The sequence below is a fragment of the Ascaphus truei genome, chromosome 1 (genome assembly GCF_040206685.1).
Source record: "Ascaphus truei isolate aAscTru1 chromosome 1, aAscTru1.hap1, whole genome shotgun sequence".
Lineage (NCBI taxonomy): Eukaryota > Metazoa > Chordata > Amphibia > Anura > Ascaphidae > Ascaphus > Ascaphus truei.
In genome coordinates this window covers 58302824-58321296 of record NC_134483.1, presented here as the reverse complement: position 1 = coordinate 58321296, position 18473 = coordinate 58302824, and the positions used below count along the sequence as shown (strand labels likewise).

Sequence of the window (18473 nt, the reverse complement as noted above, 5' to 3'; positions counted from 1 at the left end):
GGTGGGGTGTAGAATAGAACATAAATAAGGTTTGAACTTAAAGTGTTTGTCTTCATAGGACTGAATGAGAGAAAGCAGAATGTATATGATAACATATTTAATTAAGACATTATGAAAATTGATGATGAGCTACAACTTCCTGATCTATATGTGGCTATTATTACTGGGGCTGTCTGTGACTATTACCATGTAAAATAAGTGAGGCAGCGAGTTTACTTCCAAGCCTGCATCTACAGTACGGTATCACTGTCACCTGCACTGTTCAGTGAATAGATAGATATCTTATTGAACGCCTCACATTGATGTGCATGAAACAGGATTAAGCATTATGTCACCACAACCAGATACTAAAATGTAATGTCACAATGGTGCATAATAAAGAAAACACAATGAAAACAGTCAATTATATTTCTTGAAATGAGCCAAAATATACGGAACTTTAATTAAAAAAATGATGGACCATAAGTACTAGGAAGTAATACTTGTCACTATCATCTCGGCAAACACATTCAATTAAAGTACATGATAACTTTCTGATTATTAAAGTAATAAAATATGTTTGTCTGCATACATGAGAAAGACTTGAGCGATGTTTGGGGAAAGGAAGATGGTTCATTGTTGGGTTGGGGAACGGAAGATGGTTCATTGTTGGTATGGGGAAGGGAAGATTTTTTGTGGTTTGTTTGTGGAAGGGAAGATGGTTTGCTGTTGATGTTACTGGACAAGTTAAGATACCATGATGAATATAAAAACAAAGTCTGTGTACCAAACCCCTAAATCAAACTGTATGATTCTATGTATATGAACAACAAACCACTATTAGCAAAAAAGATACATGGAGACGCAATCATTGCTATTATGATGCATATGGTTTAGAATCAAAAGCGCAAAATACCTTGCAATCATGCAAAAAATAAACAACAGTTCCCCTTGCTTTATATAAACTAAGTGATATAATATGTGACATTACACAAAATCACAATGACAGTAAGAAACAGGGTTGGTTTGTTCAAGGCATGAGAAAATGTACCGTTATTTAATTTGTGAAGGTTGGTGAAACTGGACCTGTGAGGGTGGAACTTTTTTACTACCTTTTCCTATGCTTCTTTATACAGAAATAAAAACACACCTGCACAAGTTGGCAAACTGTAGGATACAGTACAGTAGCTAGCCAATGTGGTACACAAATACTATTTTACATGCATGGGAAAAGAGTATATTTTACTTTATCAGACCCCTCACAAGTTTCAGCTTAACATGATTACAAGCGTATATTAAAAAATATATTTGAAAATATTTGGAGTCTGATTTTCGTAAAAAAGAGAAAAGCAAAAATGTTTAGTGATTCAAAGCAGGGTGTTCAGGAACCCTTAGGGATTCATGAGGTGTCTCCAAGAGGTTTGCCCAAAATAGACTGTAATGGCAGATGTAAGGCAGTATGGTGAGCTCTTGAGCCTGTGCACACTTAGCAAGGCACCAAACGGCACATTAGGAAGCTTCTACTGTAGTTGATAGTAATACCACTCTACCTCCCTAAGTTATTCCCATAATGCTTTGCATCTCTAGTGGCAAGGCATTGTGGGCCGTGACTTTGGAAGTCCCCACAGGAATTGACTGCTGTACCACCCATGCTGTCTGCACACACTGAGGTGCAGTTTGGGGCATAAGTAAGAGTGTTTTCCCCCACAGGCTTAGGACACTATACTACCTGGGATCGGTCAAACCGTTTTGTTAAATCGTTTTATTAATTAGGGGTTCGCGGAACAAATATTTTCAAGCAGGGGCTGCAAAAATAAAAAAAATTGTGGGAACCACTGATTTACTGAATCAAACGTTTTATTACCATTGGCTAATTTTAGACCTTTATTGAGAGTACAATATTTAAAAAGCAGAATGTAAGTTGAATATATAACCTTTCTATCTTGTTTCCATTTTAGAGCGCTTCCCGCAATGATGCAGTGGGTTCGGACACAGAAGCCAGGAGAGAGTGGAATCAATATTATCACTGCAGATTTTGTAGAATTAGGCGACTTTGTCAGCACGGTCATAAAGCTCAACTATCTTTTGGATGAAGAGGACCACAGAACTTGATAATTCAAGAGACTTTTCAGAAATAATATGAAATGCTGCAGTGTAATTGTATTAGCAATTAAGTTATATTGTAAAACACAGATCTTACCAGCTATCACATTATGAGTCTCTAAGTTGCTTATGTCAAGAAGATGGCAAGCTAAGGGAATAGTCAAGAATATTTAAATATATTTTCACCGTAATAAACAACGTTTAATTTTGCACCTGGGAAAATATTTAGGGAGGGTGAAAATCTTCTTTATTAAAGCTTATCAATCCTCTTAACAAAAACATAAATATATTAAGATTAATTAGCAATATTGGACTTGACATTTGAAAGATATGATTTAAGCATTTAACATGATATTATTAATGTCCTTAAAATATGTTGAGAATGAAGATTTTATGGAAGTGTAAAGGATGCTTATTTAACTTTTAAAAACACCTGTGCTTTTTGTGGATTAGTCACTGCAATTTAAATTGATGTACTGTAGAGAGCAGACCTAAATGTGAAGTCCTCGCTGATTCTGAAATTACAGAAACAAAAGGGCACACCAGTTGCGCAGTATGTAACAGCAACAAGTCCCTGTCTAGAACTGCAGAATCCTACTCACAGAATAAAAGCTTGCAAATTCAGGGGAGAGAATCTGTACACACTTCCCGTCTACACACGACTTCCCACGGAAGGTTAGCGCTTTTAGAGGGTGTATAATTGTTTGTTTGCTTAGAGGGCAGACCTGCCACACATAACCATTCACAGCCAGAAAGACATTTTCAAGGAGCCTGAAATGACAGGGCACATTGTTTCGGGGTACAAAAGATATACCATAATGACCAGGTAAAGTCTCACCCCCTCCTGTTCGGGGGAAAATTGCTACATCTGTGAAATTATTAATGTAGAAGATTGTAATTTGGCAACAGATGCTGCAAAGCTGCATCTCCCGTCTATTAGTAAAAATATAATGTATATATTGTGTAAGCATACAAATCATACTGTACTTAAATATATAGCATGACCACGTGGAACAGCTTATTATTAAAGCAGCAATCTACGCTGCTCAATAAGTTTTCTTTTACATGTTGTTTTAAAAGCTTACCTGAACAAAGCTGCTTTGTGTTCCTCGATTTATAAATAGGATAAGTTAAAAAAATAAAAAGGTAATAGTACCGAGAAGAAATCCCTGAGAGGTAATACTAAAGGAAGGGATTATATAGCTCTAATAGCAGAACATAAATGTCATGTGAACACATTCTATAATAGGGTACCTTCAGTTGCAATAAATGCTTGTACTGTTACAACAAACTAAACAATGTACTGTAAAGTATAAGCAATGTAAATGACAGATTTATACAAATGATGCAAATAATGATGCAAGTTTTTAGAAAGGTAGATAATCTAAACAAGTAAAATAGGTACCTGCAACATCATATTTTGAAGGTAAAGTAGACGGGGGGAAAAAGAGAACATTCATACTGAGATGTCATGAGTGGGCAAAATAAATGTAAGTGTGCAAATACACCCACACCAAACTTAAATGGTATGTAATGCATGGTCAAGAGAAAAAGACGATCCCTTAATTCTACAGGTTCCAAATTTTACAGAACTATCAATCTGAAAATTGGCTTTGCAAATCGACTACTGTAGATATAATTTCATAGATGTTTCTCTTAAAACTCAAGAAAGTTTTGTGCTCCTCTCTGGAACCATTCTCTAAAAATGTTTACGAATTTCATTAATCCTGACATCACTAGTTTGAAATAAAACAAAAGCACTACATTTAATCTCAATAAGGAAAAATACAAGTTCATTTCAGCCATAGATTTTCACAAATCAGTCTAAAAAAAAACAGATTCTATTTTTTTCCCCCATCACTGAAAATGCGCAAATAGATTTGGATTTTTAAAAACCCATAAACTAATTTTATATATGAAATACATTAGTGAATGTTACAACATTCAATTCAAGACCCTGAAATATGGGTTTGAAGCAGTGAGCTATCAAGTAGGTGGGTTAGCTCACTGCTAGAGCTCCTCCAATGGATAACATAGGTTGTTGGTTCTCATCCTCTTGGGCCTGACAGTTCCCCTTCCTTGCAAGGTGCCTTACAACCTGTTTTGTCTGTATAAGTCTTATTGAAATATTTAAAGTGGTGTGTGTCATTTAAATGTACTTTGCATAATTAGCATATGCCTTTTTTAGCACATGTGTCTCTCCACATTTTGTTTGGAGGGTAAATATATAGTAGTTGTGACTCTGCTAAAATAAGCCCCTGTCCCTCATCATATGGCAGAGAAAGTAAAACATATATCAAAAGACTGACATGTTCTACAAATGGATTTGCTAAGAAATATCTGTTTACATAAAAAAGCTAGCAACATTGGGAGCAGATTACTTAAAGCTGATTTGGATGGTCCTAAATAACAAAGACCTTTAGCAAACCCTAAGTATCGTACCTTCTTCTACCTATACTGCCAACAGTGTAACAGTAACTCGATAAAGCAGTGCATTATGTTAACGCTGGCGCTCCATTTAAGAGTTGTGCTTATGAAAACAATGGTTAACGAGATAACACACATGCTCTTTAATGTGCTATTTTGTGTGTTCATTCATGTTAATAATAATAATAATAATAGCATGTTCTTGTATAGCTCTGCTAGTTTTATGCAGCACTTTACAGAGACATTTTGCAGACACAGTCCCTGCCCTGTAGAGCTTACAATCTATGTTGTTTGGTGCCTGCGGCACAGTGCTCTGTTAATGTCTGCTACATCTGTACAACATGTGTAATAAGAATGAAGAGTCACCCACTGAGAGACAATTTAATACACATTCTCACATACTGTCTTCCACTGAGGACTGAGAGATGGGGACAGGATTCAATCCCTTCTACATACACCTGAGGATAAAAGCTTGCACTGCCTCCTATAGACTCTCTTTTTAGACGTGGTACACTTTTTCTACGTTCTACTAATAGGATATGCTTTGGCCCATTCTTTATAGAGAAGCCCTTGGGGTGGTCGCTTTTCTGTTCTATCATTATGCCATCCATTTCACTTGCTTCACTTATTTGGTTGGTCAACATTAATTCCTCACAGGAAGGCCTTCAGGTTCAATGTTTGTATCAGACTAACCACTAAGACCCCGTACGGTGAATCCTCCAGTCTCTCCTCTTCTATTTTACGCCCATTCTCCCATAGCACATTTAGTTTTGAGGGTCCTGTTCCTTAATTTTCCCTTATCTGCTCTTTTTTACCCTTGGCTGTACACTGTATGTCACACCTTGTTGCCAGTCTTTTTTAGAGGTCCGAGTCTGATAGATTGTGTGTCCTTTTCCTCGTCTCTGCGTTTTTGCGTACTGGACAATTTTCAGTAAGTCCAGCAGGGTGTATTTTTAGACTTAAACTTAGAGAATTTCGTCCAATCATGACATCTCAGAATGAGTATTTTCTTTTTTTTTGTGTCTTTTTTTACTTTAAAATATGATGTTTTGGGTACTGTACCTCTTATAATTCTTTAGATTATCTATCTCTATGGATACCTTCTGCTAGTGTCACAATTTTTGCTTTACTTTGTATCACATGTATCAGTCCGTCATTTATATTGCTTACATTGTTTAGTTTGATGTAACCGTACGAGCATTTATTGTAATCAATCAACTGCATGAGATTTTTTTTTACCGCTAAGGTAATGAAGGGGTTAACCACTAGTGCCAGGCTTATTGTGGGTAGTGGGGTGGGGAAGGTGGTATTTGGCCCTTGGTGTGTGTTTAGGCCTTGTGGGGGTGCTGCGGGTAGACTTAACCCTTTCATTACCTTCGCGGTTAATACCACTATGGTAATGAAGGGGTTAACCCTTCCCGCTACCCAACCGGTAGGCCTAAACATCCATCCTTGGGGTTGACCCACCCCTGCTACCCACAATAAACAAAAATACACACAATAGCCCTACTACCCACCTCCTATTCCACCAATAACTATTACAATATGTAATAAACACCAATACACAACCCACCCCCTGTGCCCCCACATAAAACCATAATTTTTTTTATACACAGAGGCCAGCGGAGGTCCCCAGGTGGTCCCCACAAGTGTCCGGTGGCCCCACAGTGGTCCCCGGGTGGTCCACGCAGGTTTCCGGGGGTCGTCTAGTGGTCCCCGTTGGCCTGCGGTACCATTCGTGTTTATGCCCATATTATATGTGTATGATGTACTACTATGCCAATCAATGGGTACAGGGTGGGTATAGAGTGTCTTCGGAGCAGAACCACGTTGATTTCATATCCGGGGACCCCCTGCTTCCCGAGATACAGGCCTCGTTATGGGGTGCCGGTATCTCCTATGCATGTAAATGTCCCGCGTCACGTGACCGGAACATTTAAATGCATAGGAGATGCTGGCACCCCATAACGAGGCCTGTATCTTGGGAAGCAGGGGGTTCCCAGACATGAAATCCGCGCGGTTCTTCTCCGGAGACCCCCTGCTCATCTACACTATTAATACAATTTAAATTTAAAAACTTTAATTTCTGCCTAGATTTGCGCAGAGAAAGGCGTCTCTCTCTCTCTGTAGCAGATAGAACTCGCCGGGTGAGCCCTTTTCAGAGGGGCGATCTTCACGTCACCGGCTACTCGCCATTTTTCCAAATGTTGCTATCACTGGTATTCAAGGCTTTCGGCATACCTTGATGGCAACGCTGTAAAAAAATGGCGATATCCAAAAACCCTGGCGATTTTTTCTATCGGACTTTACTGCATGAGGCCCTTAGTGTCTATATATTCTGTAGAGTGAAATAATGCTTTGCTGCAGCCGTTGCCTTGTTACTGTCAGAGATGTAGCAGTTTGGTATGACCAGGAGGGGGCAGAATCCCCCTGTACACATAGGTTATATTATGAAGTTTTTATTCACTCTTTCACATCTTGGCACCTAATAAAGGGTTTCCACTGAAAACATTGCGCACTGTTTAGAAAATAACTATTTAAAAATGTCCTTCTGGCGCTTGTGAATTTGAACCGTTTGCAGCAGCAGGTCAACTTTCTAAACTCATTACTTGGACAACTTTGAGGATTCTTATTTAACCTGTACCCGCAACAGTCAAGTGGAGTGCTGCACCTCAACCAATTTGTTGCCATTTAAACTGGTTAAATGCAAACATTTTCTATTGCATTTGGTCATTGAATCCAGTTTCTATGATTTTTAGATTTTTTTTTTTTTAATAGATTTTATGCCACAACTGTCTCTAAATAAAAGCCATTAAATATAATAGAGCACTTTCACGTTAATAAAATGTAGCAAATATATACAGATAACTAATTAATAATGGCAAGTTAGGTAAGAACACAATATAAATCGGTGGAAACATTTGCTTGTCCTGCTCATCTGATTTAAAATAATCAGAGACATTGATTTGCAATTTATCAACAATCTAGCCAATACTTGGCAGGTGACAAGGGGAACATGGTGAACAATGGCGAAATTTGCCGAACTTTTCAAATTGATATCTATTGGTAGTTTCCCATAAATATGAGTACTTATAGCTACAGAGAATTCCTAAATGTAAGCAAGACATCAAATCAAAACATAAAGGACAAATAACGTTTATGGTATAATTTTTTATTACTCACATTCTGAATCCCAAAAAAAGAGTATGCATATCCGTTTTTCAAACCATTCCTCAACAATAATGATTGGTGGTATTTACAGAGCTCCATTAATTACTTGAACGCAGACATTTGCTGCATAAATATAGTTTCTTATTTAGTAAAATGGCTCATTCATCTTCCAATATGCTTTAAACTTCTACACATTTGCATCAGAAAGCACCATCAAATGTTCCCGTCAATTGAATTGGAACTGTATTATATAAATGGATTATACCGTGGGACAAACATGCTCATACTCATCAGATTTAATCTGCATCCAAATATAATCACGCATTACTATTCTGAGACCTGCATGAGGAATCTTACATGTGAAATTACAGTCTAAGCAGTATGTCAAAGAATACAAACCAAGCGCAGTCTTAGGGCACTATTCAGTGGTCTCAGTTTTGCTACAAAAGTAGATCCATTTATAACTTGTCATTATGTTTCTAGCCCATCTTCCCCCTCCCAATCGCAGATAGGGTCCCCCAAGGTGTTCTGGGGTCTGGCTAGGTGTCTCTGAGTGGTGCATACCTGCTGGCAACAGGAGGGCCTGAGTCTCCCGCGATGACATGGGGGATAAGAGGAACAGGTTACTGGGGTGGATGCCTTCGTTCTGGTTCAATGGTGCAGCGCCTCCATCTATAGTAAGCCCCAGGAATGCAGGGTGGAATCCTTACCACAGAGTTTCCCCACAGGGATGAGAGATTCCAGTCTCACACAAGGATTATCTTTAAAAGCAGCAGTCTCTTTATTCTCTTGGGCAGCAGCAGCCGACAGGTACAGTTCATGCACAGTCCACTAACTGTTCTCCCTTGTGATGTTTCTCCCTGCCACCACTCTGGACCAAAGGCATCCAGAGTGGGGCTAGCTCTTCCCTCACCCCCTACGCAGGGTGAGAGGTATTTGGTCCACCTCACTAACTATAGTTAGATCAGCTCTACTCATGAGCTGATCACTCCTCTCCTCCTTACTCACTAACACTACTGTCAGACTGACAGAACAGCCACAACAGACAGACTAAATAGGAAATGCCCTGCTCTTTTATGATCTCAGCAGACACTGCCCCTGTGTCTCTTGCTTTGACACAGGGTCAGGTGACCTACCTCCACCACTCAGGGCAGATCTTGAAATGGGGGAAACCCATGATAACTCCTGGCAACCTGCCCTTACCAGGGATTATACCAGGAAGAGGATAGAACTATAGCCCCATTTCTTACCAGGGCTACATGTTTATTATGTGTTAATGGAATAACTGTATCTATGGCCTTTATTGGCTCACTGGTAAACCTAGTGACATCTCTTTTTGACCTCAGATACCATTTATTTCCCTATGCCTTGAGCACTAGAAAAATCCTAGGTAAAATCTTTTTCTAATATTTTGAAATGCATCAATACTTAGGGAGAAAAACACAGTATTTCATATAGAACATAAACATTTCCAATGTAATTGGGGACACACAAAAAAGGTGTTGAACTCAATCAAATATTGTCCATTTCCTTTAACATTAGTAATATCAATAGCAGCTGAACCATATGGTATAATTAAGTCAAATGACAATAAATTAGTCAGTGTGAATCAGGTACTGTACACATCTCTTCCCTGTTATGCCTTTTTTTGTTGTAAGTACAGTATTCCTTCATGTTTATAGTATATCACTAAGGATAGTGTACCTGTACCTGTCAGTAACACAATTACTTATACCCTGTTTGTTGTCATTATTGTACATTACGTACGTGTTTAATAACAACTCATTTCCACAATAATGACATTCCTCCAATTAAACACATACGTTGTTTCACATATAAAATTAAAACCAGTGATTTACAATAACAGCTAATGTTATTCCAGGTTAGAATCATCTAACAAGGATAAATTAATGTTAGTTACAGAAGGTTTAAAAACATCAGAATCCATAGTTACTGTAAGTTTCTGTGGGGGATTTCTCAGTTTTCCATTGTACAACTTCACTGGATCTCAACTTTGTGGCTGGTTGACATTAACAAGACAAAATAATAGATGTTCATCTAAGTTACCCATGATTTTGCTAAAAAATACAACAGTGATACACTTCTGCATATACACATTGAAATGATCTTGTTTTCAAAGTGGGATTTGTTAAAGCTTTGTCACAGCTTTTGCCTGGTTTTATTTATGAAACAAAATACTCAATGGCAATAAACCGGGAAGAATTAGGTGCAAAAAATGTAATATTGGTACAGTATGATTTAGCACCAGTTGTAATCTGAAGTATTCCCCTTTGATTTTTAGGTTTTTTTGGACGAACTTCTTTAGGAACTTGCTCACTGAACAGTAATTGTCACTTTCAATCACTAACTGCTACTACTTAAGTGACAATTAACAGTGTCAGGGAATTGTGTTTTACATGTTCTGCTTGTGACGATGTGAAATCTATAGAAAGATGTTGATTAATTCGTCATTTTAAATTAGGCATGGGTTATTGGCTAAACAGATCCATGCAATACTTAACCAAGTTTTTTGATTGTAGAAAAAATAAAACAAATTGGGGTACAGAAAATTCTTCCTCTTACTATACCATGTGCATAACTTAAAACACCCCCCTAATTCCTTTCATTGGGATCCCCTTTTTACTGCAATCTGACACAAACTTTACTTTATTACACAGGATTTAAATGCCCGTCTTTGCATACATTTAATTACATTTTGCTTCTGTACATTGATGCCAAAGAGAGAAGTTCCAAAGATGTCTTTTTCTTCTGGCTGATTAGTAGTTAAATTAATATTTTCCCAAAGACGAAAATGTTTCGGGGGTTATATACTAACTTGTGACTGCTGTTAGATAACATCCAAGTTCCATCAATGGCTATTAATGATAATGAACAGCTATAGCTGTTTTGTGATCCAAAACCTTGGAGTCTGGTTGTCTATCCAACTGCAGCTATGACTGAGAAATAACTGGATGCCTTACTCCCTCTTACAGTACTAATGATAAACAAACATTGCAAAGCATACATTGTTCCTGATAAAATAAATGTTTCTATATTCTGTGTGGTGATGCTTTTAAAATACAAGCATTGAATTAGCAACCTTTATGCCTAGCTTAGATGTAATGTTAGAATTTTCCAACAGCTTGTTGGAAAATCTATATAACACCTACACCTACACACACACACACACACACACACACACACACACACACACACACACACACACACACACACACACACACACACACACACACACACACACACACACACACACACACACACACACACACACACACACACACACACACACACACACACACGTAGCAGAGGTTATTTGCTCCCATTCACGAGTCACAGCAGGGCACACAGTGGGAGCAACTACCATTCTAAATACATTAGCTGTGCAGGGAAAGTGGGTAGGGCTAATGCACCAGTAGGTGCAGTAATGCCTGCTACATCTCTATGTATACAGTATATATACATACATATATCAAAGATAATTCTAATTCAAGTGTACAGTTTTTTTTTATGTAGTTACGGACCACCTGAATCGTAAATATATAGATAGAAATCTTACAAAACCTTAAATTTGTAAATACAGTTTCAAAATAATAAATATTTTACATGGAATTAGCTTCATTAGAAGAATTGTATGGCCAGTGATCAATACAGTATGTCAAATATTGTATCTCTTCTGGGAATCCAACAGTAACTAAGCACACTTGCAATGTTACAGGCAAATATGTTCTAGATAATGCATTGTGACAACATTATGCAAAAAAGATATTGAATAAGTATTTTCTAATATAAGCTTCAAAGCTATGTTGCAATAGCATATGCAAAGCATCAGAATGATGTTATTTTCCAGTAAGGTACTTCCCAACAATATACAGAACAAAATAAGATAAAAGTCCATCTTTTGAGAAATTGCTCTTATGTTTAGTTAAATGCACAAAGTAACTGTTATTGCAGCGGCATTGTTCTGTAAACGACACATCTTTGGGTTTTTTTCAAATGAGAAATACTTTGTAATGCCGATTGTGGGTAAATATAATTGCCTTAATGTGAAATGAAAAGGGGAATGAAATCATTGTTAGAAGAAATATTGAGGGGGTAAATATCCATTGCAGGATAACTCACCTGATCTGACATCAACTTTAAGAGCTATTCATGCCAGATCGGGGACATTATCCCGTAATGGATATTAGTGAATCTCCCGCTTAGTTGGCTTTTTATGTTAAGTAATTTATGTATGCTGGATTAAATATTACCTATACAAAGGTGAAATGTTATTTAATTACATTACGAATGTAACATTTTAAATTAGTGATTTATTTTTAATTGCGATTTAGCTTTGATTATTTTTATATGTATAATATGTAAAGTTGTCTGTCTCTATATTTCATTTCTGTATGTGAAATAATGTCCAACTGCAGTCTTGAATTATTTGTATCCATTGTGCCACATGGATTCACACAGTAGAACTCGGTATCTGTATATTTCCGGAGTCATTTTTGTTAAGATGTTTCCTTTGGTAAATCTGAGATTTCTGTAATGATATTATGATATTTTGCCATAAGCTTGAACTCTAGTATAGCTACGATCTTTTATCATTCATTTGAAAAGTCAAAAGTCTACAGACAAAGATGAATTTGTGGCCTCCATTCTTTTAATTTGCAGTTTATTTATTCTTTATGTTACAACTTCACCAAAATGCACATCTATTTGTTACATTTTATGAAGCTTAAAGCAGGTTTCACGCTACAACAACGTCAATTACACATTTAGCATTGAGCACACTAACATGGTCAAGTTAAATTCCCACACAATTAAAAAAAGATGCACAGTACTCAAACAAAAGAAGCCGATAGTGCTGTATTATCATGCAATCTGTGCACATTTCATACGTAGTCTGTATTACAGTTTCCTTGCTGTACATATATCTGTACAGTGCAATGCAAATCCTTTGTTATTAGAGATCCAACACAAAATTATTTAGCTACAGTACGTATAAGAGACTTAGATTTAGAACTTTCTTTTCATCCCAGAACATTACATAGTAACATCAAAACAATTGGTAATATGCTAAGTGGCCTATATGTTAAACTTCAATAAGTATATTTCCAGGCGAAAACGGCCACATTCGCACAGATTTGCATCTCGCCCTATTTATCAAGTTCTTATAGCATTGTCCAAACCATAAGAAAACGTCATTTCTTTATGCAATTTGATTCTGGCTTTGCAACTCTGTGCAGTATGCCAATGAGGCAAACTCCCAAAGTTACATTTTCACGGGCCATTCATTCAGCTACAGGTTTGCAAATCACAGGAAAGTCATGGCTGGAAATCTCGCCTCAGTCGGGTAGCCGAGAGAGAGAGCAGTTTCGGAGAGGGCCCATTGACTTTTACAGTATACCTCCACATTGCTTAACCTATACTCCACATGCAGAGATATGTTCATTTAAATCATTTGAATATATTTTACATGTTTAAATCAACATAATGCCTTGTTATTTCAGGTGTTCACAGGTATCTCCCTGTGTGAAATATAGGTGAATCTCACTATCAAGCCCTATTTTGCCTATGTGAGGGAGGCAAGATTTCTGTCTGTCAGTTTCTGTACAGTATTTCATTAAATTGGCATAAGATACATGCACATGATATATCAAACCATGTGATGTGTATGCATAGATTCATTAGATTTTAAATTAGATTTCTATTGTGTCAAATTGCATTCCATTTTCGGGCAATTTTGCATTGACAGTGATGGAGTAATGAATAGGCCCCTGAAACACAATATTCAATTGTATTTGCAGCTACAGGAATTCATTGCAAACTTGCACTTTTCAATGTTATTTTTTTTTATAGTAGTGACTACGATGGTTCTGAAAGAGTCCCCACTATTCTGTGGTGAGGGGGAAACATGCTTTATGCAGTACAATGTTAACCACACACCTGTGGGGGTTTTGTGAGTTTTGTTGGCAGTGTCGTTTTGTAAATATTGGTAATGTATGTCTCTTTGAGAGGAAATGTTATATGTCCTAAATGAAAAGGTTAGTCTTGTTATACCTGCCTTAAATTATTTTGCATAAGATTGCTTAACCATGTACAGTAATTGTGTCAAAGCTTAATTGTGTTAGGGCTATATTCAAAGGTTAATGATCAGTAATATAGTCCCAGCTTCACAACTGGTCTTGGAAAAAAGCTTAATAATTAAATGCTTTTTCTTGTAAACGAAATGGTATTATTTAAATTGGTGAAAGTGATTGAACTATAGAAGCACAAAGAATTCATCTCTTAAGGAGATTCTAATCTAGTAATTGAAGGGTGCCTTGCACAGGAATATAAAGTATAAAGTACTGGTCTTTAACAACTGGCCTATGATTTAATGCAAGTATTAAGTAATCCACATATGTGGTTTTAGTTGGATAAAGTGCATCATTGCCCCCAAAAAACACAATATAAAAATTCATATTTTCTTAATAATCTTTTTAAGTGAGTATAGCATAACAGCATTTACAGGAAATATGCAAAGCTATAATATTCCTTCCCACTCATCTGCACACTGATCAATCATATATATATATATATACATGAATAGTTGCCACATCATGGGGGGGAATGGCTGGGGGGGGGGGGGTATTGCATTGAATGCTACCGATCAGCTGTAAGTAGCATAACTAAGTGCTTAATGGGAAAAAAAATCTTACCTCCTATTTATCAAGACTCATTTCAGTTACATAAATAACAGGTAACCAACCTGGGCATGAATTACAGGACAATATTGACCTAATAACAAAATTGTTGGAATTGGAGCTGATCTCAATTATACAGTGTTTCCTCGAAGAATTCTCTCTCTACTCTAAGATATTACTCTTCACTGGTAAAGCTAAAAATAATGCAAGAAATGTAAGACCAACTATTTAATTCTGTCGGATAACCTCTTTAATTATGATTGAGGTCTATTTGCAGAATATGTCCGACATATTAAAATTGTGCAATCAAACTCATCAATATGTGCCAGAGATGTAAAACAGTGAAAGTAATGAAACATTTCACATCTCCTCTTCCATTTTCAAAATTGGTTTTAAATGTAAGATATGTATAGTAGCTATTAGCACAACATTGTAGTAACTGTATTATTGCTGGGGGGGGGGGGGTGTAGATTAAGAGTACATTGTGTTTGCTTCTAAATTAGTATGTATTTATTTATAGATATAAAAGTTTGTACATAACTTTTTAAAACTTTTCAGGTTTCTTCACACATATACAGGCATTACCTTCACGCATCCTTCATGGCAGTGCCCATTAGCCATGTGAGGCTGATAAAGCTCTGTACACAATATTACATTTATGAAAAACTCCATTTTCTTACAAAAAAAAATATTTCAATCTACAAGGAATTTCATAGCTTTGCAAATTCAGGTGTAAAATTCTATGGAATAGAGATGGAAACTACAAAATATACTATTTTTCTTAAACGGACAAGGACAATTAAAACGCATATCTAACTGCGCTAAGAATGCAGGAGCAATTCCAAATTTGCAGTAATCAGGGCTAAGCTATAAAGCAATTCAAATGCATCCAAATGTTACTAGTTCACATAATTTAATCAAGATGAAAAACAAGAAAGTGAAGGCAATTCAAAATCTAAAGCAAACTTTTTTTGTAACCAATTTTGGTTTTAACATTTCATTTATAGGGATGCACATTACTAATGACATATTTTTCACTATCTAATTTGTTTGTCTTTCTGTGAATTTGTGAAATGGGATTAAAGTTTTGGTAAATGTTAATATCAGTTCACCATTGAGTGTGTCCATGGTGAACATGGTGAACATGACTGTGCCTTTTCTTTAAGATCCAGTCAATGGTACTTCATACAAATGTAAAAATGCCACCGTTCTGTATACAGTAGTACATGTGAATTTCTATGACGAGAATGTGTATTAAATGTAAAAACTTTGTATTCAGTGAAAAGTCTAATAAACTTGGTACATGTACTGTAGCTCCCTGTTCCTGTGTGAGTAGTTTGATGTAAGGGGGTATGTCTACAATGAAGGACCCCATTCAGAAGCAAAGTAACCATAGTTAAGGATTTCCATTCAAATTAACACTTTCACTAACAGGCTGCCAGTACCAAGGGATTTGCGTGTGGAAGAATTACTGGAGGACTTACATAAAATAGTCTGTTATTTAGTAACATTAACACTAGAACTTTTCGTGGTAGAGGATCTCCCAGGTTCCAACCTGACAGGTTTAATTACATAGGGTGTGGGAAGGAATGGACAAAGGATTACACAGGTGGGGGTTGGTGGATGTCCTCTACGGTGAGGGAAAAGTGGCCTCTCCTGTCAGGTCTCTGTGCTTGCTGGTCCTATGGCTCTGGTTTTTCATATAGATGAGCAACTCCTGGCTGGCTGTAGGGCCCGTGGCCTGACTACACTTTGTTGGAAAAAATAAGCCTGAGCTGCTTCAGGCAGAATTCCATCCCCAATATTCCTGATAATACCCAGTGGAGTCTCTCTCTTGTCTGAACCACTCCCCATTGCTTCAAGTTGCTGTAAGGCGACTTTTTATAGTCACACACACATTTTATATATATGAAGCAGCTCAGTCTTAGGTTTTTCAACAAAGTGTAGTCAGGCCTCGGGCCCTACAGCCAGCCAGGAGTTGCTCATCTATATGAAAAACCAGAGCCATAGGACCAGTAAGCACAGAGACCTGACAGGAGAGGCCCTTTTCCCTCACCGTAGAGGACATCCACCGACCCCCACCTGTGTAATCCTTTGTCCATTCCTGTCCATTCCTGTAATATATATATATTACATTTACACCATTCTAATGTAGATATCCTAATACAGACATCCTGCTCTCCATACCTCACACTTTCATTTCCTTTTTTGCATGACAGTTTTACACTAACCATCTTTCTTGACACCTTACAACCCTACCCTGACTAATATGCATTTGCTTTTTTGCAGTTCAATGTTAGTCTGTGTGTCACAATCATTTACATCTGCACATCCAGACTTAATAGAATGTAATTCCTTTATAACTATGACATGCCATTTCAGCTTCATTTGTAAATCTGGCTGAAGGGGCAACATTGAAAAGTTTACAGAAAAACTCTAGAGCGGAGGTTCCAAACGCCTGTCCTCAAGAACCTCTAAACGTGCAGGTTTTAGGTACATCCCTGCTTGAACACAGGTGGTTCAGTCAAAATGATTGGACTATCTGTGCTAATGAGAGGATAGCCTTAAAACCTGCACTGTTAGTGGTCCTTGAGGACTGGGAACCTCTGCTCTAGAGGATAGAAAGTGTGATAAAGCTGGTAGGCCTACTTTATGTTTTATACTTGTTATTCCGACTCTTAAACTGATTATTTTGAGTATCTCAGGAAAAAATAGATAATCTTTGACATGAGAGAATGGTTAGGACTTTACTCTTCAGCTGTAACCATTGCCAGGCATATAGAGAAGCAAGAATCTATAGACCCCGGAGACCTTATGGGAAACTAAGCTGCAACTATCCAAAGGGTCAGGCTAAGATGCCTCACACTAACTGATTCCCCATTAAAAGCAAAGCTCATAAAGAGCAATGGACTCTGATCGTGGAGCTTATCTCGGTTTGTGGCCGATTTGGGTCGATTATACTGTAAGACTACTGTATGCCCTACAAAAATGTTTGAGAATTGCTTGCTTAAACTGCATTACTACCTCAACATCAGGTTATCTATAACCCTATCCATTGTAACTTTGAAAATATTTAATTTTTCTCTATTTTGTTACAAAACAAGTTAACTAGAGATTGTGTTATATTAGGAACAACTGAAAGTAAGATTATCTTCGTTTACCATTTGGTGTCTAAGAAATGTCTAAAGACATTTATACTTAAACTTGATTGTTTCACCAGCACATTAAAGATGAATCTGTTAGTAGATAGTATTAGAATGCAGAACTACACCCTAACAATATGCAGTATCTGAGAAGTACTGTACTTTACTTAAAAGGCATTTAACGCTCATTATTTGGAACAAATTAAGTCACGTCAAAATTGACACAATACCTTCTGCCTCTATTTATAATAGTGTATTATGACCATTAAGATGATCTTCTATAATGTCACTTGTCTAAATAGCCCCCCAAAACACACATTTGCAATACTGCACTACGTCATATATAGATAGATAGATAGATAGATAGATAGATAGATAGATAGATAGATAGATAGATAGATAGATAGATAGTACATAGCATAACAGTGTTGCACACTAGCCTACTCAAAATGCTGATGCTTGTCCCATAAAGCAGATAATAAACTTGTATAGTTACCAGAGTAGCCAGAACTGGTCCGGTGGTTCGGTGATAGAGAGACAGCTCACAGTGGTATAGAAAAAAACTGTATTAAAGATAACGCAGGACACCAAAACCAACATTTCGGTCCTTAACAGCACTACCCTGAGGAAGGTCCCTGTTGAGGACCGAAACGTTGGTTTTGGTGTCCTGAGTTATCTTTAATACAGTTTTTTTTCTATACCACTGTGTGCGGTCTCTCAGTCACCGGACCACCGGACCAGTTCTGGCTACTCTGCTAACTATACAAGGATAGATAGATAGATAGATAGATAGATAGATAGATAGATAGATAGATAGATAGATAGATAGATATAGTTATAGAGATATAGATATATAGATATATATATTAAATAATATATATTATTTATACAAGAGACGCAACTTAAAATATGGAGTGACACCTCCTATTGTACTGGGCCAAATGTTACTCCCAAG

General features: G+C 37.1%; 1 protein-coding gene across 1 annotated transcript in view; it reads left to right on the top strand.

Annotated features, from left to right (window-relative positions):
* Window positions 1-6324, top strand: part of PLCXD3 (phosphatidylinositol specific phospholipase C X domain containing 3) — a 102892-nt gene extending 96568 nt beyond the window's left edge. The window contains exon 3 of the mRNA XM_075588679.1: window positions 1938-6324. Within this exon, the coding sequence (XP_075444794.1) occupies window positions 1938-2091 (154 nt within the window). The 3' untranslated portion in view covers window positions 2092-6324. The remainder of the gene's footprint in view (window positions 1-1937) is intronic.
* Window positions 6325-18473: the final 12149 nt, after the last annotated feature.